Raw genomic sequence first — 23,955 nt, forward strand, 5'->3', positions numbered from 1 at the left:
CCTTCCCCCGGCCCATCTCCCACCCGCACGCTGCCCAAGGAGCAGCAATTCCCCGGCGATCGCGGCCCTTCCTCCGCTCCAGAGACAATCTGAGCGCCGCTCAGCTCCTCCCGCACCTCCCGGCCAGCGAGTCCGGAAGGCAAGGACCGCTGGCCGCGCCGGGCCTCCCCGCCCGCCGGCGCGGGCTGCCGCGGCGCCTCGGCCGCACGCTCCAGGGCTCCTTCAGCGCCCAGACGCGCTGGGCGTCGGCTCGGCCCATCCCAGAAAGAACCTGCGGCGTCTGCCTGAGCTCCCGAGCTCCGTGCCGCCGCCAGCTAAGCGCCGAGCGCAGCACCCCCCACCTCGTCGCGTAGCGGGACACCTCATCCGCTCCGCGCCGCCGCCAGCACCAATCGCCACCCACCTCAGCCGCCGCCAGCACCAATCGCCACCCACACAGCGCCAATCACCGCCCGCCCGGCCCGCCCGGCCCCGCCCCCCGCCGCTGTTGTTGTCCCTGCGGCTGTGGGGGGCGGGAGGCCGCGCGGCCCGCGGCCAATCAGGCGGTGCCGCTGCCCCCGTCCCTTCAGCGGCGGGCGCGGGCGGGGCGGGGCTGTGGCGCGAGCTGGGGTCGCGGGGCGGAATCCTGGCGGCGGGCGCGCGCGCGCCCCCTGGCTCCGCGGCGTCGGGACCGGACCATGGCGGCGGCGGCCGCTCGGCGGCCCTGGGCCCTGCTGCGTCTGCTGGCAGCGGCGCTGCTCTTTCCCGGAGCGGCCGGTGAGTGAGCGCGTGACCGGGGCAGAGGAGGCGCAGGGGAGCGAGTGGGTGAGGTGGTGCCTGGGGCAGGTGGGAGGAGAGCGGTGGGGGGCTGCGGGTCCCCGTCGGTTCCTTTCAACAACATGGCGGAGGGGCTGGCTGGGGCGGAGTCGTTTTCCTTTCCCCCCTCCCCGCGGTGTCCGAGTCTGGCTGAGCCCGGGGACTGCTCGTCCCTTTGTTGGCGGCTCCGCCAGAGGGGCCGCGGCGGGGGACGGGCACGGTGCGCTTGGCCCGGAGCGGCGGCGGCGACTCGCGCGGTGGGACGGTGAGAGGTAAACGCGACACCCGTGGTGGCTCCCCCGACACCCTCTCGCCGCTAGTGCCCGCCCCGGCGCGCTGGAGGAAGCGCTCGGTGGCGGCTGCCCGGTGTAACTTCTGCGGTGCTGGCCGGGGGAGCCTCCCGGGCCCCGCTCCTGCCTGCTCCCCGCGGGCACGGGTGGCCGTGGCCCGAGCAGGCAACTTGAAGATCCTTGGCGGAGCCCATGAGGGCCGCCCCTGGGCAGGGTGCCGGTGTGTGCCGGCTGCGGTCCCGCGCTGCCTTGGCTTGCCGCCGTGCGCTTGCCCCAGTCGGGTACGTGTAGAAGACTCCCTCCGCTCCCACGCCGGAGGCTCGGCTCCGTTACACGGCAGGGTGCAGTGCGCTGGCAGCGGCCGGTGGGAAGCAGGCACCGGTAGCTTGAGCCGGTGACCGGCCTGTGCAGCCAGGCAGGCAACGGCCGGCCTTGCGGGGACCGAACCGCGCGGGAGCGGCAGATTGGGTGACTACTGTGCCGTAGATGGGGATTGTGCCTGCGGCCTTCGGGACCTCTGCCCTTCGGTCAGAGAGGTGCTGGCAGAGCCGTGCCTTGCAGAGCTAATGCATCAAACAGGAGTTCTTAACAGCATTCAAAAATGCAGGAAACAGATATTTCTCCTTTAAAAAAAAAAGAGAAAGCTCTATTTTGTTTTTTGGTTAGCAGCTTGTGCTTGGTAGGGTATGCACATGTTACAGACACTGATTTGTTTAGGCTTCACTTTTATCTGAAATAAGGTCTCTGGTGAGACCCCACCTGGAGCACTGTGTCCAGCTCTGGAGCCTCTGTGCCAGGAAGGCTCTGGAGCTGCTGGAAGGTGTCCAGAGAAGGGCCAGGAGGAGGAGCAGAGGGCTGGAGCTGCTCTGCTGTGAGGACAGACTGAGGGAGTTGGGGTTGTGCAGGCTGGAGAGGAGAAGGCTCCCAGAAGACCTCATTGTGGCCTTCCAGGATCTGCAGGGGGCTCCAAGAAAGCTGGGGAGGGACTTTTGAGGGTGTCAGGGAGGGATAGGACTGGGGGGGATGGAGCAAAACTAGAAGTGGGGAGATTGAGATTGGCTGTGAGGAAGAAGTTGTTCCCCATGAGGGTGGTGGGAGACTGGCACAGGTTGCCCAGGGAGGTGGTGGAAGCCTCCTGCCTGGAGGTGTTTGCAGCCAGGCTGGATGTGGCTGTGAGCAACCTGCTGTGGTGTGAGGTGTCCCTGCCCATGGCAGGGGGGTTGGGCCTGGCTGAGGCTTGAGGTCCCTTCCAACCCTGACAATTCTGTGATGGCAGGTACACAAAAGCTGTGTTTTGCCATAGGTCCACTTCTGAAATTCTTCTGTAGGGGGGTTGTATCCTGCTTGGGGGTTTAAAGAGGAACAGGCTGCTTGGGGAAGTTGTGGAGTTGTCATCCCTGGAGATGTTTAAAGATCGTGTAGAAATGGCACTTCAGGCCCTGGTGCTGTTGAATTGGTGGTTGGACTCAATCATCTTAGGTCTCTACCAACCTCAATGATTCTGGTTCAGTGAAGTGGAGGAGCACCACAACTTGTGTCTTCACTTGGAGCTCTGTGACATCGTTGCCCAAGTGTTTGCTGTGCTGTTTGTGATTCAGTCTCAAGTGGTACCTGTGCTGTAAAGAAAGCAGTGTGGCTTGTGGCACTAAAATGCAGTGTTAGCTGCCCCTACTCTTACTGAGGAAGGAGAACCTTTGCTGTGGGAACAGTGCAGTGAGCTGAAGCTACCTGTGGTGGTGGTTGTGTTCTTGTAAAGCTGCAGCAGGCTTTAATCATTTAGGCTTTCTTGTGTGGCACATCCAATCCAAAGAGTGAAGGAAGCTTTACCTTAGTTTGAGCTTTTAGTGCCTCTGCCCAACCAACAGTTTTGCTTAATCTCAGCCATGAAATAAAGGTCTGAAAGCTTTATGTGAACACAGGGCCATAACTTCCCTGCAGAGTCTTAGGACAAGTGGTGTGTGCCTCCTTCTCTCTAAAAGAGATTCCTTCCTGCCCAAGGGAATGGGGCAGGGGGAGGGAATCCAAGGTGCTGGATCCATAGCTCATAGGCAGGGCCTGGTGCTGCCTGGGGCTCCTTTAAACGCTAGAGTCCTAAGCTGACAAGAGTTCAAGGTATGATTTGGCCACTGCTGGTGTTCTTGGCGTGGTTTGGCAAGAGCTGGGCTGTTTCTAGTTGCTTCTGATGCTGCGGGTGATGCTGGGTGTTGTAGGATTGGGGGAAAGGCCGGGGCCTCCTCCCCCCACCCCGATGAGTAGAGGGAAGAAAATTGAAGGGAAAAAAAGCGCACAGCTGGATTAGCGAAGGAGTGTGTGCTGTATATTTACAAAGCAGTTTAGGGAACGCAGGGAAATACATACAGAATTTACAGTATTTACAATATATACAGAAATATACAACAAAGTAGCACAGAAATGAGAGTTTCCTCCTCTGCTGAGGGGGGTTCCCCACCCCTGCTCCCCCTTCTCTCCCCCTTTCCCCAAAAGAGGGTAAGAAAGAGAGAAAAAGAGAAACTGTTAATTAAAAAGCAGTTATGTGTTATGTGGTCCTGCCTGACCATCCTGATCTCCTTCTATGATCAGGTGACCCGCCTGGTGGATGTGGGGAGGCCTGTTGATGTAGTTTACCTGGACCTCAGCAAGGCCTTTGACACCGTCCCCCATAGCAAACTGCTGGACAAGCTGTCAGCCCATGGCTTGGACGGGAGCACACTGCGATGAGTTAGGAACTGGCTGGATGGCCGAGCCCAGAGAGTGGTGGTGAATGGTGCCACGTGCAGCTGGCGGCCAGTCACTAGTGGTGTGCCCCAAGGATCAGTGCTGGGCCCTGTGCTCTTTAACATCTTTATTGATGATCTGGATGAGGGCATTGAGTCCATCATCAGTAAATTTGCTGACGACACCAAGCTGGGGGCAGGAGTTGATCTGCTGGAGGGCAGAGATGCTCTGCAGAGGGACCTTGACAGGCTGGACAGATGGGCAGAATCCAACGGCATGAGATTTAACACATCCAAGGGCCGGGTTCTGCACATTGGCCACAACAACCCCATGCAGAGCTACAGGCTGGGGTCAGAGTGGCTGAGAGCAGCCAGGCAGAGAGGGACCTGGGGGTACTGGCTGATGGTAGGCTGAACATGAGCCAGCAGTGTGCCCAGGTGGCTAAGAAGGCCAGTGGCATCCTGGCCTGCATCAGGAACAGTGTGGCCAGCAGGAGCAGGGAGGTCATTCTGCCCCTGTATACTGCACTGGTTAGGCCACACCTCGAGTCCTGTGTCCAGTTCTGGGCCCCTCAGTTTAGGAAGGAGGTTGACTTGCTGGAACGAGTCCAGAGAAGGGCAACGAAGTTGGTGAAGGGTTTGGAACACAAGCCCTATGAGGAGAGGCTGAGGGAGCTGGGGTTGCTTTGCCTGGAGGAGACTCAGGGGTGACCTTATCACTCTCTACAACTACCTGAAGGGAGGTTGTAGACAGGCTGATGATGGTCTCTTCTCCCAGGCACCCAGTACCAGAACAAGAGGACACAGTCTCAGGCTGCGCCAGGGGAGGTTCAGGTTGGATGTTAGGAAGAAGTTCTATACAGAAAGAGTGATTGCGCTATGGAATGGGTTGCGTGGGGAGGTGGTGGAGTCGCCGTCATTGAAGGTGTTCAGGAGGAGACTTGATGGGGTGCTTGGTGCCATGGGTTAGCTATTTGGGTGGGTTGGATTGGTTGATGGGTTGGACACGATGATCTTGAAGGTCTCTTCCAACCTGGTTTGGTTTATTCTAATAAAGTTTATTCTAATACTTTAACACCCCACCACCCCCCCCTCCCCAGTCTGTGCCCTGGAAAAGGTGGCCTGAGGTTTGAGTGAGGAGGTGGCTATGGTTTCAGATTTGTGCCCAGCTCTGCATTTCAGTCCTTCTGCATGTGTGCAATGGGTCCTGTGCTGGCTGTCACCGCAGAGAAACCAAGCACAGCCAGGCTGTGCCCAAAAGTTATCCCTGCTGTTGTACTGCTTTCTGCCTGCCTTTGTCCTCTGAGTGCAGGATGGAATGGAGAGAGAGGTTTGAAGTAATGGTTTTCCTTCTGCAAGACCTTGTGCACTTTGGACAATGAAACTTGACCATCTCAGCCATCCTTTGTCCTCCTGCTCCCCTCTGCCTGCCCCCTCCTTCACCAGTGCCACTGATCACTGAGCCAGCAGCTTGAGTCATGTCAGGCTCCATAAACAACAGGTCTGAGCCATGTTCTGTCTGTTTGCAGGTCATGCAGGGTTTGGTTTTTAATGAGGATGAGGCCTTTCTGTGCCCTTTCCTCAGTGCAAAACTGAGGCCAATCAAGTGATAAAGTATTCATCTTGGGTAGCCAGCAGCAGCCTGTTTGTCAGGACTAGAGCCATGGTTATTGTAGGCATTCTTTGTATTCAGCTTGGAGAGAGCAGAATTGCACTTACTGAACTCTAGATCTGGAGCATGAGGAACTGTGAAGGATATTCTGTGCTTGGAGAAACTTCTGAGACTGCAGCCTTTCCTTTTCAATACAAGGTTGTTTCCAGCTGTAGAGTTCACTTTCATCTGCTCATCTCCTAATTTCTGTGGTTTTCCTACTGGAGGTCCTTTCAATGTTGTTCTTCAGTGTTGCAGTTGTGTATGGCCAAGAAGATTGCTTGCAGCGCTTCTCTGTGGCCACTGCTGACACGTCTGTTTCCCTTTGCACACAGCACTGCAGTGTTTCTGCCCCCTCTGCACGAAGGACAACTTCACCTGTGTGACAGACGGGCTGTGCTTCACCTCGGTGACGCGGACGGCAGACAAGGTCATCCGCAACAGCATGTGCATAGCGGAGATCGACCTGATCCCCCGGGACAGGCCCTTCATCTGCGCCCCCTCCTACAGGGACGGGGTCGTCACCGTGTCCTACTGCTGCGACAGAGATGACTGCAACAAAGTAGAGCTCCCCATCCCCACGCCAGGTGAGGGGCTTGGGCATGGTGAGGAGGTTGCTGTTTCTTTTGTAACAGAATTCTGTGAGAGTGGAGGCTTCGGCTTCAAAGCTCTTGGTGCATTTGGACAGCTGAAACACAGGATAGACTCTGCAAGTTAAACTTCAGGACATTTGGAACCAAAAATGTAATCCTCTGGACAGGGGTGTGAGGGCTTCTGTGCAAGTTAAAGGGAAAGTGTGGCTAGGACACAGTCACTGTTGTCCCCTTATTTTGATTCTCAAGTGAGTTACTGTGCAAAGGCTTTAGCACACCAGCTGAAGTAACCCGATGGTCGCTGCGGGGTGCAGTGTGTTTAGGTGCAGGAAGGGAAGAAACGGCTTTACCGTTTTCTCCTCTTCTTTTGCTGTCAGGCCCTACTCCAGGAAAAGCAGCTTCCAACCTAGGACCTGTGGAACTGGCTGCTGTGATTGCTGGGCCTGTCTGCTTTGTCTGCATTTCACTGATGTTGATCCTGTACCTGTGTCACAACCGCACTGTCATCCACCACCGCGTGCCAAGCGAAGAGGACCCCTCCCTGGATCGCCCCTTTATATCGGAGGGAACTACTTTGAAGGACTTAATTTATGATATGACAACGTCAGGCTCTGGCTCAGGTACTGCCACACTTCTAGCAGTCATTACTCTGTGTTTAGGAGCCTGCCCAGGCGTCAAGGTTTTACATGTTGTCAAGTAAACTCCCCGTTAGCTGTAGAAATGCCTGGAAAAGCTGTGGATTGGCTCAGTGTCAGCCAAGACTCCATGTGTGGAAGTGAGTGAAATAAAAGGAACATTGAGTTGCTACTGCTGTTCCTCATCAGAGCACAGGCAACATCACAGTTGGCTATCTTCAATGTTTTGTTTCTTCTGTTGGTGAGACTCAGCCATTTACATTTTCCTTCTGCAGAGCATGGGGTTAAGGTAACTATGAACTGATTTTTCTTTAGCTTTATACTTGCTGCTGGTGGTACATGAAGAGTATTCTGGATTCCAAGCGAATGCTTTTTCAGCTGCAAGCATCCATTTCTCTGTCTCTTGTACAGAGATATGAAGACCACCTCGGAAGAACTTCTGTCCCTTGATTTCGTCATTTTTTTGGTTCAATTCTGACTACAGCAGGTGTTGATCTGGAGAGATGAGGCAGTGGTCTGCTCACTGCATCCAGTCTCTGCTGTTGCAGACCTAAGATAGCTGCTAGGCTTATGGTGGTGTGATGGGCATGGGTAAGGGATGATGTGTCAGAAATCCCTGTGTAGGTAAGAACTGGAGAGTCTATGCATGCTGAGATGCCTTAATGGAGCAGGAATCTGACATTCAGGGGTTGCAGTCAGTGATTATCTGCTTAGAGTGATGCTGAAGGTTAAATCTCCTTTCTAGGTTTACCTTTGCTTGTGCAAAGAACCATTGCAAGAACTATAGTGCTGCAGGAAAGCATTGGGAAGGGTCGCTTCGGAGAGGTCTGGCGCGGGAAGTGGCGAGGGGAAGAGGTCGCTGTGAAGATCTTCTCCTCCAGAGAGGAGCGCTCCTGGTTCCGGGAGGCAGAGATCTACCAAACAGTCATGCTGAGGCATGAGAACATTCTGGGCTTCATAGCTGCAGACAACAAAGGTTTGTGACACTGACTTCATGTTCTTGATGGTGAGCCCCATCAGAATATCTGTGGAGGGGAAAAGACAGTTGTGAGCATCCAATTAAGAGCAGCGAACAGTTTTGTCACCAGAGCACTGCAGGGTTTGGCAGGCTCACCACAAGTTTAATGAAGGGAAGAGGAGCTTTTTCTGCATGAAAAACATGCTGTGTTTAAAGCTGGGAAGGGTGATGGCTCTTTAGTGAAGTGTGAGGTGAAATAAATACTGGCTGAGCTTGGTTTCAAAATGGACATGCCTCTTCCTGCCAGCCTGCGCACCTGCTGAGGCCCTGTACCTGTGCTTCCCTTATAGCCCAGTAACAGAGCAGTGTGTGCAGGAGATCAGCTCTAACCCTGCTCTCCTAATGTAAAGCAGGAGCTAAAGGAGTCATTTGGAAGGCAAAAAAACACTTTTGTTCCCCTTTTGATTTGAATGTCTTTCACAGTCCTTTCTCTGTGGGTAAAACTTCCAGGCGTTTTGTGTCCACTAGTTTAAGACTGTGAATGATTCAGTGCTTATCTGACATTTGTGTGCCTGGGGGCATCTGCAACTGTCCTGGGGCCTGTCATGTCCTTCCTGGTTCAGTCAGCAGTCACAGCAAGCTAGTTTGCTCATCACCACTGCTTTTCATTCTCTTGGGCCTCCTGGAAACCTCACTTCTGGCCAGAAACTGAGGTGGGGTTTGCCTTTGGTTTGAAGTAGTGAGTTCAAGTGCTGCTTGCAGGCTTCTGCTGCAGGAGTTATACTGCCCCAGCCCCATGTAACTGTAAACAATGGTGACTCGTGGTGGGGGTGTGGCACTCACTCACAGTGCGTTTTCTTGCAGACAATGGTACGTGGACCCAGCTGTGGCTGGTGTCCGACTATCACGAGCACGGATCGCTCTTCGATTACCTCAATCGGTACACAGTGACAGTGGAGGGAATGATCAAGCTGGCTCTGTCCACTGCCAGTGGCCTTGCTCATCTTCACATGGAGATTGTTGGCACACAAGGTAACCTTACAGCTACTCAGCCTGTCGTGTGGATGGCGCTGGAGCAGCTCTTCCTTCCCACTAGACCTCTCTGCTCAGCTAGAACATTTGGCTTTATCAGGGTGCAGCTGCTCTGCACACAGCTGCTTACTGATGTGATGGGAGGCAGCTAACTCACCACGGATACCCAGGCAAGTCCCTTGAGGTGCTGGGTGGATGGAAAAGTGTCTGCCTGGGACCCATGGTTATTTCTGAGCTAACAGAACTTCCTCATTTGGAAGGGTTTTTTACCTTCCTTTCTATGGTGCATGCAGGTTCTGGGGTTTAATGATACTTCCTACAAAGCACCTGTGAAAAGGCAGTGAGTAATGGTGCCTGTAGTATCTTACCTTTGATTTGGGTCTATTTCCAGAGAGATTGGAAACTTGTTTTGTGACAAGTAGTAAGTGTATACAATCAACACCTGTGGGAGGAGGGAAAGGAGCGTTAGAGTGGAGTAACCCAGTAGGAGCTGAGGGCTCTTTTCTGGACAGCCAGCCCCCAATGAGCCATGCCAGGACTTGCCTTGATGCACAGAGAGCAGAGCTGGAAAGAATTCTGTAGCCTCAGACAAAGTCTGCACTAGGCCTGGAATAATGGCAATTGTCTTTTGTACACAGAAGCATTTCCTTTTGGTTATGCCCTTACAGGCAAACCAGCAATTGCCCACAGAGATCTGAAGTCCAAAAACATCCTGGTGAAGAAGAATGGAACCTGCTGCATTGCAGACCTGGGGCTGGCGGTGCGGCACGACTCAGCCACCGACACCATCGACATCGCCCCCAACCACCGAGTGGGCACAAAGAGGTGACAGCACTCAAGGGGTGGCAGGGGACTCCTAGGGTGAGGTGCTCTCACAGAGAAGGCTTTTGTGGGGGCAGACACCAGCACAGGAATGTGGACATAATGCAGGTGGAGCTCCTAGGCACTGCCTTGCCAGCTAATCACTTGCTTAGTAGGTGCTTAGAAAGCACATTGAGCCTTGGCATCCGTTACTGGTGTGTGCAAAGTACTTGAACAGTACAAGTGCAAGTATATAGTTAAACACTTGGGAGGCTTTCATGAAGGAGTTTTGGAGACTTCAGTGCTGTCTCTGTTCTTTCCCTTATCTTGCATGGAAATGTTGCAGCCCAATCTGGAGTGTAAGACAAGCTTCATGCTTCAGAAAACAGCACTTTGCTGACACTGTCAGTATCCTCTGTGGCAGAACACACAGGGTGCGGAGTCCCGGGTGTGAGCTTTCTTGGGGTTGTACTGAGAGAAACAGGGAACTTGGAGCAGTAGGCATCCTAATGCAGAAATGGAGTTAGCAATGGAGGAGTGAATCTGCTCTCTTTCTCTTCAAGGCCTGCTTCTGCATTTGGAAATGCAGAGCTCAGAGCTGTTTCACTCCATCAGTGCGAGTGTAGTTAAACTCATTGGCTGTAGGCTCATTGATGACCCTCCAGGCAGTAATACCTGGGTGCTGATTTCCTTCAGCTGTGCTGTGAGAGCTCTGGGTGCTGAGCCAGACTGATCCTTCTCTCTGAGTCTTGATTTCTGTCCTGTTCAGAGGCTGAGCTTTGCCAGAGAATGTGAGCTGTGTGTTCACAGCTCAGCCTGCAGCATGAGGCAGGCAGCATCAGCTTTAAACTGAGAAGATGGAATCCTTTTCTCACTCCCTGAGGCAAAGGAAAACAAAATAGACTCTTTAGCTTTTTTCTTCTCTGTTTTGATAAGTGGGGCCCAGCTGTCACTTGTGGCAGTTGAAACAGGCTGTGAATTACACCTTAGCATGGGTGCCTCTCTGCAGCTTACCCAAACCAAGCCAGACCCAGACCAGATTTTGCATACGGCCCCCACTTAAGGGTGCCAAGCTCAGTGTGTGTTGTACAAGAACTTGAGGCACCTAATGCAGAGCTTTTGGACTGCAAGGTGTGGGAGAAGAGGTCAGTGAGTACTGGAAGCTGACAAAGAGCTGCATGTTGCTGTCCTGCTGTCTGATAGCTGTGCATGCCCCAGCTGGGGCTGCACCAGGTGACCTGCTTGTCTGTCACCTCTCTTGTTCCAGCAATGAGCTCCCAGGCTTTTTGAGCAGTCAGGCACCATTCTCTGTGTTATGGAAGCCAAAGCCAATCTAAATGCATTGATGGAAGATCATGGTAAGAGGTCAATTTGCCAAAAAAAATCCATGCCAGTCACATTTTGGGAGGGGACTACTTTTTCTTTTGTGGGTTTGACTTCAGCCCCATTCAGGTCTTTCATAGCATTTCCTGCTGACATCCTTGTCCTTGGGATGATTTGCAGAAGCTGAGACCATCTCCTGTACTGCTTGTGCAAGTGACTCTGGCCAGCAGTCTGTGGTGGGGCTCAGAGATGGTGTGGTGCAGAAGCAGCTCCTGCAGTGGCCTTCGTTCCAAATTTGTCCTTAGCAGTGCTGCTCCTTTATCTGGCCTTCATGTCTTTGCCCTCTCAAGCCTTGCTGGAGGATGTTTTGAGTAGATGCAGATTCCAGGAGCTAGAGCTGCAGGGCCTCTGGAGGCCAGCCAGCTTGGGGCTGTGTCTGTCCCAGCCCATGGATGTAGCTACTGCTTTCTTGCTTGGGATTCAGAGTGTGGACATGCACAGAGGTAGGGCTGGTGGCACAGGCCCCTCTGCAGGGGCTGGTGGGTACCCCTTGCAGCACACAGGGGTGTCCATGCCAGTGCACAGAGCAGAGTTAGTGAGATCAGAGGCACTGTGGTGAGCAGGGCTCAGTCATGCCAGCTTAGTGACTGGCAGCTGTCTGCACAACTGCCTCTCTTTGTTGTCCTTTTACTCCCCATCACCCTTCTAAATGTTTCTCCATCCCTGGAGATGTTCAAGGCCAGGCTGGATGAGGCCTGGAGCATCCTGGGCTGGTGAGAGGTGTCCCTCCCTATGGCAGGGGGTTGGAGCCAGATGAGCTTTAAGGTGCCTTCCAACCCAAACCATTCCATGATTCCTTGATAAGCACTGCAGAGGCCCACAGGCCTCCCTTCACTATCCACAATCCTGTGTTCTTCCTGAGCAGCTGCAGCAGCCACACTGGCCCTGCCTGGAGCTGTGCCTGGCCTTTCTCCATAGCCATCAGTGAGCAGCTGGAAGCTTTTGGTCCTTGTCTCCCTGATCCTGTGTCTGCCAGGCTCAGGGCTCTGTTTGTTCATCATTTAATGTTTTACTCATTCCCCCTGTTCCTTTTCCCCTTCACACTAGGAGGTCTTTGGCTGGATAACTTAGGGCAGCAGGTTTTCCTTTGCACAGCAGACCAGGCTCCGTCAAACACCACCATGGCTGGGTGCACCCTGGGGGCTGGGTGCTGCTGCGCTGGTGTCACAGAGCAGGGAGGTGGCTGGATACATAACTCATGTGACATGCATGTGCTGAACTGCCCACAGGTACATGGCCCCTGAGGTGCTGGATGACTCCATCAACATGAAGCACTTTGAGTCCTTCAAGCGTGCAGACATCTACGCCATGGGCTTGGTGTTCTGGGAGGTCGCTCGGCGCTGCTCCATCGGCGGTAGGTGCAGCCCGCCCGGGCTGGCCCCTGGGCCTGGCTGGCCTGCAGGGTGGGAGTCAGCATGAGCGAGAACTGGCTTCAGACGGTGCAGGGCTGCAGGTAGCCTGCCCCAGGCTCTCTGGCTGTTGCTGCTGTAAATAAGAGGCTATTTGTTCGACCTCTGGTCAGTTGGTGAACCACAGCTGCTGGGGAGAACTGGAAATGCCCTTGTCTGTGCCCACTGCTTCCTGCACCTTTGCAGAGAGAGGGGAGCAGACACCATGAGTCAGGGTAGCTCTCACCTGCTCAGATAACATCTACCTACACCTTGTTTAAAACAAAACTCCCTCCTGAGAAGTGTCTGTAGCACAGCCTGTGGAGGAGTTAAGGCAGCTTCCATCTTCTACAAACAGAAACATCCTTCGAGGGCGATGCCAACACTTCTCACTGATCTGTCAGTCCTGGTAATGTCATTTTTTTGACCAAAAGCTAAGGAATAGTAGGGTAGCGGTAAGAAACAGCAGTGTAGGGTGTGTCACTCAGTGTTCACTCCAGTGAAGCTGTTTTCAACCCTTACAGGAATCCATGAAGATTACCAGCTGCCATACTATGACCTGGTGCCCTCAGATCCTTCTGTGGAAGAGATGAGGAAGGTTGTGTGTGAGCAGAAGCTGAGGCCCAACATTCCAAACAGATGGCAGAGCTGTGAGGTACTGCCCAACTTTGCTAGATCTTTCTCAGGGACACTCGGGCTGTTGCTGATCTTAGTGGCTTGAAAACTCTGCTACTTGTTGGAGGGAGAAGGGTTGCTGCTTCTAGAAGAGCTTCATTCAAGTCACTGTGGCTCTGTGGACTGCCATTGATCTTTGGTTACACATTAGCATTTGATGTGGCTTTGCCCAATCAATACTAATCCTGCTGGGGGGTTCCAGGCCCCCTTCCTTGGGAGCACAGGTGAGGCCAGTGTCAGTGAGAGCTTCTCTGAGTTGTGCTGCACAGGAAGCAGTGCTGCAGATAAGTGGTGCAGCTGAGGCCTGAGGGAGCTGTCCCAAGAGCAAGCTGCGTGGGGCTGTGGTTTGGGTTTGCAACGAGGGCAGTCTGATTGCACTGCAGTGTTGTGGCTGCTGCTGAGCTCTGCCTCAAGGCTTTCTCCCTTCTCACTCTGCTGTTCCCCGTTGCTGAAGAGACTGGGGGTGGGCAAGGGCTGAGGGGGGCATGCATCTGGGACCCTAATGGATCAAAGCCATGTTCCACAGCAGACAGTGTCCTGCTCAGCAGTGCAACCGGGTGGGGGAGTAGTTTTCCAGGTGCTGCTTAAGGACTAGCTGGGTAAGGGTTGGATGCTGCTAAGCACTTAGGTTTGTTTTCCTTTGTTGTGGCTTGGTCTTCCCCTGTGGCCTGGTAACCTGTTCTTGTCTCAGCCCCTGAGCTCTCTCATCTTTGCCTTGGTGATTCTCTCCCCCAGTCCACCGAGGGGTGAGTGAGCAAGGGGCTGTGTGGGGCTTGGCTGCCTCTCAGGGTTACCCGCAGAAGGGGCAGGGGCAGCAAAGGTGCCTGCAGCAAAGGTAACCGAGCTGGCCAGCTTTGTGCTAGCTGCTGCGGCTGGAGAGCTCTCCCCAGAAGTGCAGCTGCTGGCTGCAGCCGAGCGCCGCCGGCGCACGAAGGGCCCCGTGCTGAGCGCCCCCTTGTCTCGCAGGCGCTGCGGGTGATGGCCAAGATCATGCGCGAGTGCTGGTACGCCAACGGCGCCGCCCGCCTCACGGCGCTGCGCATCAAGAAGACTCTCTCGCAGCTCAGCCAGCAGGAGGGGATCAAGATGTGACCTGGCCTTGCCCCGAGGGAGCGCCGTCACAGTCCCGCCGGAGTGGCTGCGAAGAGGATCAATTGTTCTACCTCACTGGGGGAACAGAAGGATATTGCTGCCTTTTAGTACTTCATAGGAACATCACTTGGTAGGATCTTCATGGATGTGCTGAGCGGTTGTGTTGGATCCTTTCTGTGCACTATGAACCTCTTTCCCGGGTTCCTTGCAAAGCATCGTGTAGTCTAGTCTTGGTTTTATTAACCTCTGATGTTTTATTTGGAACGTGGAGGGCTGGTCTGAACTTGCAGCTGACTGCTGAAGACAGGAGATCACTGTTACAACCCAGCTGGTTCCCGGTAGCGTTCCAGAACGCGGGGATGGCTCTGGAGGCAGCTTCCCTCCTGGCTGGTGCAGTGACTCTCCTGTCACAGCTCCTGGATTCAGAGTGAGAGTGTGCTGCTGGAGTGTGCTTTGTGGCTGTTCAGGTAGTGCATCTCCGGGGCTCTCACCTTGGTTTGCAAACTGACCTCGCTCAGTAGCAGGAACAGGATTTATGCAACTGCAGCTGATTGCTGGGGGGGTTCCCACTCTTTCAGAGCACCCCATTGCCTTCAAACCAGATTGTACTGTACCAGAAAGTGCCACTTTGCAGGCTCTTCTGTGCAGCAGCAGGAGCAGACCAAGCCTGTGGTACATTTGGTTTCACAAACATTTAAAATCGGCTGTACCTTTGCCTAGCTAAAATCTGAATCATGTTCATTGCAGCAAGTCCATGATCCATGGAATGTCTCTAATTTCACCAAAATCTGACTCTAAACCACTGTAGTTGCTTCAAAGAGTGTCAGCTAGTTAATTAACTGTCTGGTTTTGTAATTGTCAAATCATGAGTCATCATTTTTGTGTCAGATTTTCTTTCCATGGTACTTCTGAAATGCTGGGAGTACCTCTGCTTCAGAAAAGCAGTGAGAGGGGTAAGAGGTTCTTAAAGGAGACTTTGCTCCATGAAATCAAACATGAAAAGCATCTTTTCTGTGCAGTGCTGCAGAGCCTTAAGGCTCGGGGAGCAGTATCTGCAATTAAAGAAGGATTAAGTGCACCTGTAATTAGGGAGAAGTTATTTGAGCTTTTGCACTCGAAAGTTCAAAGCTGCTTATAAATTTTCTGTGTGTGTTTTGTGTGTGCCTCGTACACAGAGAGTGGTGAGCTGCAGCTCTTTGGATACAAACACCAGAGGATTCCAGCAATCCTCTTCATAGTTACAAGAACAAAGCTTCTGGTGGCTCTGTTGTAAGAACACAGAGGAGTCTGCATGGCTTTGGGCAAGCTTTGCCAGAGGCTTTGAAGGACATCCCAGGATTTTCACAGACTACTTTAAAAAGGAAACCACTTGAGGGGAGTGGGGGCATTAGTATGGAGAGTTCTCTGTGCACAGCTTCTTGCTGCCAGGGTGTTTATTTCTTCACTGCAGGTTTAGGAAGGCTCTGGTTGGCCTTTCGGTTTCATTAATGCCCAAAGCACCCAGCAATGTTAGGGTGCCTGGCAATTCATATGCCACCTGAGCTCTTGCTTTCAGAACACATCACTGTCCATCCAACTCAGACAGCAACCTTAACTGCTCTCCTTTCACCCTCAGCATCCAGTCCTCTTGAGTTTTTCACAGAGCTAGGAGCAGTGCAGGGTGGTTGCTAACAGGAGGAGAGCTCAGATCCCCCAGTCTGTGGTCTGTTGTCAGTTACAGCAGAAGGGTGTGGGAGCCCAATAAGCAGGGGCTGTGTGGTGATACAGGACTTGGGCAAGGGAAGCACCTGGCTGACTCTTCCACACCTCCACATTCCCAGTGCTTTCTTGGGGATGGTTTAAATGAGGTGGGAACTGCAGACTTCAGAGGCTGCACTGCAGATAACGCAGTGCTTTATTTCAGCCTGCTGTAGAATCTGGGTTTGCAATGTACAGCTGTCATGTGCCTGCTTGTTTGGCACTGAGCACCCAGGCTTATTGCTTCAGGCCTCTGTCAAAGCTGAGTCAGAAATCACTGCTTGCAGGTATTTGCAGTGCACCATTGCCTTTGTGCAAGGGGACAGCTGTGCACACACAGCACTTATGGCTGTTCTGAAGGGGGATTGGGGTAAACTCTCAGGTCTGCCTACTTGACGTGCCTCTGACAAGCTCTGTCTCTAGAGAAGTGTTGAAAGCCAACAGGTCAGAGTCAGAATAGAATTTACTGTATTGGCAAACCAATGCCAGAGGCATCTTTGAAAACCAGTTTTGTGACATTTGCAGCTTCTCACTGGTGTAGCTGGACCCCGAAGGGTTAAGATGACATCATTCATACTTCAGAGCCGTCAGGCTGTTGGCATGCTTCAGGTCTTTATGGTCATCTGGAGGACAACATGAGAGACCTTCCAGCACAGTTCACAAATACTTTCATTAGTGGCTTTCCTGAGCCCCCACCAAGACCTTACCATCCTAAGGCTGTTTCCTGAAAGGCAAGGAGCACCTAGAGCAGAACGCAGAGCAGGTGTGCAGCTGGTAGCAGCTACTCCTGCATGGTTCTGCTGCTCAGCTGTGTAGTAGAAGCTTGTGAAAGCAGCACGGTGAGGATGCCTGATGCATGGTGTGGCACTGGGAAGGTTGTGCTGGGACAGTCTTGTTGCCCCATGGGAGAGCAGCACAGGGAGATCCTGAGCAGAGCTGTCCCTATCCTGGGTTCTGACACCACAGCTTGGAGCTTTGTCCTTCTTTTCCATGATATGAACTGAAGACCTTTTACAAAGGCTGTGTCTGTATATATTATGTACCTTTGAATGTTACCTGTGTGAGATCATATCTTATCTATATGGGCACAGGTACACCGAAGTATTTTTTGAATTAAGATTGTAAAGTCACCAGATCTGCTCTTGGAAATCCAGGGGGACCAAAATATTTTAGCATTCAAGATATTAATTTTGTATAATTTTGAGTATATACCAAAACAGTTTCTGTTGAGTACTGATGCAGATGTCTATTGTAAATGCTACCAACCTGATGTAGTCACTTGAGCTTTGTGGATGTAACCGGTCTGACATTTCAGTGGCGTCGAAGCCTCGATTTGCTTTATGGACTTGTGGCCGGGGAGAGTGAGGAGCATTGGAGGTGGCCTGGGAATGAAAAGCCCCAAATGCTGGGTTTGGAATGATGGAGTTCTTCAGGGACCTTCCCACCTCAAACGCCGGAGTTCTGGGCTGTTTCTCAAGCTGGCTTCCCAAGCAGGACAGGCGGTCGCTCTCCGGGAGCTTCGCTCGTGAGCCTGTGCGAGACTTTGCGGGGCCTGGCTATGTGGTGTCAGGTGGAACAGAGGCTGTGTTTTTCCTTTCAGTGCTGGTTCTGAGTGTGACTGCCATGAAATTCACCTTTTAGTTAGGTCCTTGTTTATGTTGTGCCATCAAAACGATTGCAAGGTGTTGAATCATTTTGTGTTTTAAAGACAAAATAAAGTTCATTGTATCAGTTGCTTTAAACTCAGATTACCTCTGAAGAGACCAAGGTACCTTACCTCATGTATATAATCTGTGCTGTTTTCTAGAGACCTCTCTGGGCCTGCAGTTCCATGTTCCCAGAAACGTGGCTGTGTCTAAAGTCAGCAGGCCAGCAGTACTCACTCTGTTATCTGGTGCCCCAAACACTTCAATTTCCTCTCTTTTATTGTGTTAGCAACTTTGCTGCTCTGTCACTGTGGCACCTGCCCTTGCATAGCTGTGTGAATACTGCCTTGTAACTGTTACCTCTGGGGTGAGCTGAAGATTCTGTACAGAGGAGCGTCACTCTCTTAAAACCTCTCCGGCTGTGCATTTCCCTTCCGTTTCTGACAGATGTGTTGTGTTTGTAGAGGATGCATCGCCATGGCCTGTACCTAGGACAGCAGAGGAGTGGGTGCTCGTGTTAAGTAAGTGCTAACATTACAGTAGAGAGATGGAAGCAATGGAAATAAACAACTTTTTTCACAAGGTGTGAGTTGTCTATCCGAGGCAGCAGCTGCAGGTAGGTGTGGGTCTGGCAGTGCTTGAGGGGATTGTCCCTGTGCACAGCTCCATTTTAGCCTGGGCTGTGGTTTCTGAAGGAAGATTTGGAAAAGCTCCAGAATGTGACATCTTGCCCTTCCTCCCTCCCATTAGTTGTGGCTCAGACATGCCCCGACGGTGGTAGCAGAAAGCACTCTGCAGAGGGGAAAGCCGCGAGCTGTCCAGGGGCCCTGCCTTCTCCTGTCACTTGATGCTGCTTATTTTAGCTGAAACTGCCTGACAGGGCCTGAGGCGCTGGCTGCAAAGCCCAGACTTCGATGCCTTCCCCTTTTCCATCCGCTAGTCTACGCGGGTTGTTTTGTTTCTGCTGGAAAGCAGCACAAGCTGCTTGGTTCTCGGCAGTACTGGAGCCGTCACACCGCCCACGCCCGGCTGCGCCGCGTTCGCAGGCGGTGTTTATATGGAAATGTGCCCATGGCAGGCAGGGAACTTCAGGCTCTCCAGGGACTGCTATTGGAGAGTCTTGCAGTGAATAATAATAATTAGTATAAACCAAACCAGGTTGGAAGAGACCTTCAGGATGATCGTGTCCAACCCATCAACCAATCCAACCCACCCAAACAGCTAACCCATGGCACCAAGCACCCTGTCAAGTCTCCTTCTGAACACCTCGGGGAGGAAAGCCTGTAAAGCCCTTGTCTGCTTTAAAATCCTTCACCGTAGCTGCAGGTCATGATGTAATTTTTTCCATGCTTCACAGCGCAGCAAAACCTCAAAATCACCTTTGGGAAGCATTTGGGTTGCCTCCCTCGGTGTTCACCTTCAAGGAGGCGCAGAGGAGTCTGACCCCATCGCTGATCTCGGGAGGTTACAATGCAGACCGACAGCTTTACTTTGCAGGTCCTTTGCTCTGTGGAGAGAAGTTGCACGAGGTAAAGCAAAGCCAGAATTTTCTGTAGGACATTGTGGGACTCAAAGCTGCAGACATGAGAGCCTTTCAAAGTCCTCTCCAAAACAGTAAATAGTTTCTTAACTTGTGCTCATTGGTGATGACAGATTCTCATTCACTTCATTACCTTCACAACAAACTGCAATTAATGATGTAGTTCACATTTATTTAATCACTTCTAGTTGGTTATCCTTGCAGACTTGATGTATGCAACATTCTTTGCCTGTGGTAGGACTTTTTGAGCTCTGATGTGCACCATACCTTCAACTGGCTTAAAAGTACTTGCAGGCCTTGTGTTTAGCATGAAGGTGCATGTTTGGCATCAAGGTGCATATTAGTTGGCTTTAATTTCAAAACTCTTACTGTATTTACAACTTTATCAGTGCCACTGCACCCTGCTTCTGACTGTGTTCAGAGCAGCCACCAAACCTTGCTTTCCTATTTGTGTTTCACCTTTCAGCTTTCTGGAGTTGAGAGGTGAAGTCACTCAAAAATGCTTTAATCTTTAGTCATTACTTGGAAAGTTAGCTGAGATCTCGTGGGGGGGAAATTCAGTAGCTAAGGCTTGCCTGAAGGAAGAAATTAGGCTGTGTAAGTACAAAATCTCCTTGAAAAAGACTTTGTCCTGGCAATGCAGCCCTGGCCTAGAGAGACAGGCACTGGCTTCAGTGCACTTGCAGCTGATTGGGGCAGTCCCACAGCTGTGCCCACAGCCCCTGCCAGTCCCCACGCAGAGGCACTTGAGGTAGCTGTGAAGCCTCACCTGGTCCCAAGAGAGCCAGGAAGCTGAGCAAGCCTCAGCACAGCAAAGCTTTCCACAGGCGCTCAGAATCTGGCATGGCCTTATCAGGCAGCTATCTGGCTGTTGATAACACACAGCAGACAAATTGGTGCTAATTAGGGTGAGGCTGCAGATCTAAGTGCACCCTGCCACACCTTTCCAGTCTGAGGGTGTAGAGATTAGAGCAAGGCAAGTTGGTATCATGAGCAAGGCAAGTTGGTATCATATGCAAAGCTTACAGGGTGCAAGAACTGTAGTGAGATAACATCTTCAAAGGTCGGGAAGCCAATTCTTCAGGTGCACAGTATGAGCATCTCAGGACAGAGCCAATCCTATGTGAAATTCAAACCCAGGAAAGCCCTGCTGAAAGGCCAGAGGGGCCGCAGTCAGCCTGGCTCCTGAGGGCAGCCTGGTCAGCTCAGCTGTCTGCCAGTATACCTTTGGGACAGTGATGCTGACCATGGCTGCACCAGGACCTTCACCTATGGTGAAGGAGACTTCAACACAAAGTATGGAGTCATGTTCCAACCTTCAAACACTGCAGCGGTGTTCAGGAATAAGCAGCAGGACCACTGCTGCTCAGCAGCAGATACCATGAACTAGCTGCTGAAGCCAACACAAGTGGTAGGCTGGGCCAGACACACAGCTTGCAGAACCGAAGATTCCCTTCCCCTTAGCAGCAAAAGACAAGACACGTTGGCAGAAGGACTTTTGTAGTTATCACTGCTAGTGTACTTGCAGCAAACTGCTTCACCCTGGGGGCATTTATTTCGAGCTCCAAAATTCCATTTCTTGTTAAGCAATGGGCAGGAAGCAATTCCAAAGGGATTCTGTTTTATGAAGCCCAGCGCGCATGATTTAAGTGGAAAGCAGGAGTTTACAGACCCAGGCTCTCAAACCAAGTCTTTGCTCTCTAGAGCAAACAGGTTCATGTTGATTCTCTCCTCTCTGAAAGTCAAATTTTAAAAGTTATTATTCCAAAGTTCGCTTTGCTTCTTCACAGTGAAGGAAACACTTTGGGTGGTCTCAGAGATTTCACCTTGAGCTGAAGTAGTGACTTGGAGGGACAATGCAGACCCTTTTAATCACCAGACAGGGGGGGCAGTTTGCCTGCCTGCTTGTGGGGCAAATGATTTTTGCTACTGGCTTTGCACACAGATGGCGTTCAGGGGAAGCAAGAGTGCGCAGCAGTTCCCCTTCCTCCTGCATCGAGCCGAACGAAACCAGTTAGCACAGCTGGGGAAAAATGCACCTCGTGGGTTCAGACTTCCCACACTGTCAGACACCAAACCAGGCTGCAGCTCTGGCCCTGTGGCTCCTTCGCTCTTGGATCTGCTGCCGCCTGGTGTGGGCTCCCGGTGACATCCGACTCACGAGGCAGCAGGCAGACGGGACTCCAGCAAAGTTCACCTTGGGGCTGCAAGAGTGGTTAAGGATTGGAACAGGCTCCTTAAGATGGTGGAGTCCCCATCCCTAGAGATGTTCAAGAAACCTGTGGCCATGACCCTTGGGGACTGGGTTCAGTGGCTATGGTGGTGTTTGGCTGAGGGCTGGACTGGGTGATCTTACCGGTCTCTTCCAACCCCAAACAATTCTATCATTGCATGACCCAGAGGTCCTCCCAGCCTCAAGTGTTCCCATTGGGTGACCTGCGCCTTTCACCAGGCAGTTCAGTTCCCCACAGCCTCGCAGGGCACACTGGGCCATGCCAAGCATGCAATGGCCTCGCACCACCAGCGCTCTCATGGGACCATGTAGAAATGAATCCATACTCCAGATACGTCATGGACAGAAACAAACGAATTCAGAGGCCCTCTGCCTCCCACATCACCTCTCTTCTCTCCCTCGTCCTCTCCCACACCACTCCGCCTCCGGGTAGCACCTCGCTGCCGCAGGGGGCGAAGGCTGCGGGCAGCGGCCGGCACAGGCAGCGCAGCACCAGTGCCCGCGGGCAGCCCAGCGCCGGAGATGGTGCATGGCCGGCCCCGGCCCTGCCGCCGGCCCTGCGCTCCTCCATCCGCCGCGCTTCCCGGCGTGACAGCTCGCCACTGCCCGGCCCCGGGCGCTGGAATGTGCAAGCCCGCCGGACTCGGCCCGGCCAGGCAGCCGCGGCCAATGTGGGCGGGGGCGGGGGCGGGGGGCGCTGCCGGCGTCACGGCCCCGTCCAGCGGGCGGGGGCTGCGCGACGGGGCCATGTCTGCGGCGGGTGCTCCGTGGCCCTGGGCCCTGCTCTGCCTGGCGGCTCCGCTACTTCTCCCGGGGGCCGCCGGTGAGTAGCGATCCGGGGAGCGCGGGGGGACGCGCAGGTCCCTCTCCAGCAACATGGCGCAGGGCCTAGGCTGGCCGCGAGGAGCCAGAGCCTGGCGGTGGCGCCGCAAGGCTGTGACGCGGCCCGGCGGCGGCGGCGGCGGCGGCGGCGGCAGTTGGGGCTGAGCCGTGGTGGCGGCGCCGCGCTGGCCGGGGCCGCACTGGTTGGGGCTGGGGCAACGGAGACGGCATCTGCCCTACGGGGTCCAGGGGCGGTGGGTTCGGGGTCGGAGCCGCTTCCCGCTGCCGCTGTCTCGGTGTCCGCCTCGCGGCCCCGTGGAGAGGACCCCCTGGAGCCCTGATGCGAGGACCGGCAACCGGAGAGAGGGAGCGCGAATAGCGGAGGCAGCGGTGAGCAGGGAAAGGGCCTCTTCCCTGCATCCTGCCCGGCGGCGTGACGGGGACAGACCCCCGGATCGTACCCGCTCTGCGTGCGGGGCTCGTGTTCGGGATCCGTGCCTCGGGTGGCGGCGGGGAGGTTCCGAGCGCTAGTGCCGCGCTCCGGACGCGGCTGCTGGCTGGCACAAGAAACGTCAGAGCGGCCCCGGTATGCCCGGGCTGGTGTGGCCGGGGCATGCCAGCGTCCTCGGCCAGGAGACTGGCGCTGGGGCAGGCACTGGGCTGCCGAACAGTGACGAGAGGGAAGGGTCGTGGTGAGACTGGCCGGGACAGCAAATAACTCCTCGATGGGACCGGACAAGGAGTGATGGCAGGAGGCAGCACCAGCCTGGGACACGGGCAGAGAGTGGTCGCCTTGGCAGTGCTGCGAACGCAGAATGTCTTTCGGACAGCGCGGCGCCCGGGGGTGCTCCGCTGGTGTTGTGTAGCTCTCATTTCTTTAGGAAGAAGGCAGTAAAAAGCTGGTGGGATGAAGAAATGGCTGGACTCGGTGGTCTGAAAGGTCTTTCCCAAGCAGAATGTTTCTGTGACTCTGTGCCATGCTGTGGCTCAGCATCCTGTTGGTAAACCTTCCCACGCTGCTGGGGCAGGTGGCAGAGGTTGTCAGTGGGCAGGTGTGGGTAGTACTCCCGAATGAGATCCTGAAAGGACACCTGGACACGTTCCAGTGAAGATAAAGTGGGCATGAGGAAGCAAGGGGTGGCTGAAAGTGGTGTCACGAGGTGTCCTAGAAGTGAACTGGAAGGAGAACTGAGGGACTGTTTGGAGTGGATTCTGGAATGGATCCACCCCTGGCATGAGTGCCAAAGCTCGCCTTGGTTTGCTGCTAGTGCAGGATGCTGTGGATGGGTTTGCACTGTGCTCTGCCTGCCTTTCCTGCCTTTCCAGCAGAATATTGTACTCCTAGGCTCTGTAAGATGAGCTGATTTGCACAGGCATGGAGAGTCTACACAGTCTCTAGCTTTCTAGTGAGTTTTCATTCCCTTTTTGTGCTTCTTATCTATTTACCCCATGGCTAATAAATTGTGTTGCCTGGTGAAGGAATTTGGTAGGTGCCAAGCTGGTGCACATGTAGCAGCAGAAAGGTGGCTAGCAGCTGAAGGAAGGGGAGTGAGATCCCCTCTTGGTGACTGCGAGTGGCAGGGGTGATTCTGTCAGACCAGATGAACAGATCTGTGTCAGCTTCAGAGCTGTTCTTTTTTTTTTTTGTCCTTTTGGGAAGGGAAATTTCTCGTGGTCCTCTTTGGACGACCAGACAAATCAATAGGCCATCAGGTGAGTGCTTCTGTTCAGAAATGACAGTTAAGTGCTTCAAGCCTTTTAAACCTCTTCTTCCCTGCCCTTGCTCTCCACAGGCCTGTCCTGTTGTTACCATGCAAAGGATAACCAGATGTGCCACGATGTCTGTGAGCAGGTAAGCTTCTTCCAGCCTGCTCTGTCCCTCAGTGGTACAATGGTGTGGCAGGGTCAGGGTTATGATCAATTGATGCTCTGTGTGAGCCTTCAGGTGGAAAGTCACTCTTGTTCTCCTG

At 53.5% G+C, this 23,955-nt stretch overlaps 2 protein-coding genes across 5 annotated transcripts in view; both read left to right on the top strand.

Moving 5' to 3' along the window:
- The first annotated feature begins 559 nt into the window (after positions 1-559).
- TGFBR1 (transforming growth factor beta receptor 1) lies at positions 560-17,972 on the top strand. The gene is made up of 9 exons (XM_068167728.1): positions 560-756; positions 5,786-6,037; positions 6,421-6,663; positions 7,424-7,654; positions 8,501-8,668; positions 9,337-9,493; positions 12,082-12,206; positions 12,765-12,895; positions 13,882-17,972. The coding sequence occupies exons 1-9, from the start codon at positions 678-680 to the stop codon at positions 14,005-14,007; spliced, it is 1,512 nt and encodes a 503-aa protein (XP_068023829.1). The 5' UTR covers positions 560-677; the 3' UTR covers positions 14,008-17,972.
- A 3,934-nt stretch (positions 17,973-21,906) lies between these two features.
- RECK (reversion inducing cysteine rich protein with kazal motifs) overlaps positions 21,907-23,955 on the top strand; it is a 30,254-nt gene continuing 28,205 nt past the window's right edge. For all 4 annotated transcript variants that reach the window (XR_010991017.1, XR_010991018.1, XM_068167729.1 and 1 more), the window contains exons 1-2: positions 21,907-21,986; positions 23,779-23,837. Coding sequence is in view for 2 of the 4 variants with exons in the window: in XM_068167729.1 (XP_068023830.1) it covers positions 21,911-21,986; positions 23,779-23,837 (135 nt within the window). In the remaining 2 variants the exon portion in view is untranslated. The remainder of the gene's footprint in view (positions 21,987-23,778; positions 23,838-23,955) is intronic.

The sequence above is a fragment of the Melanerpes formicivorus genome, unplaced genomic scaffold (assembly GCF_026170545.1).
Source record: "Melanerpes formicivorus ecotype bairdi unplaced genomic scaffold, bMelFor1.0.p_v2 SCAF_122, whole genome shotgun sequence".
In the NCBI taxonomy this organism is placed as follows: Eukaryota; Metazoa; Chordata; class Aves; order Piciformes; family Picidae; genus Melanerpes; species Melanerpes formicivorus.

What these genes read in the sequence shown, in the direction of transcription:
- TGFBR1 (XM_068167728.1), top strand. Translation starts at nt 678, where the DNA reads ATGGCGGCGGCGGCCGCTCGGCGGCCCTGGGCCCTGCTGCGTCTGCTG. An exon ending in TCGGCGCTGCTCCATCGGCG is followed by an intron (nt 12,207 to 12,764) that starts GTAGGTGCAGCC and finishes CAACCCTTACAG; the next exon opens with GAATCCATGAAGATTACCAG. An exon ending in ACAGATGGCAGAGCTGTGAG is followed by an intron (nt 12,896 to 13,881) that starts GTACTGCCCAAC and finishes CTTGTCTCGCAG; the next exon opens with GCGCTGCGGGTGATGGCCAA.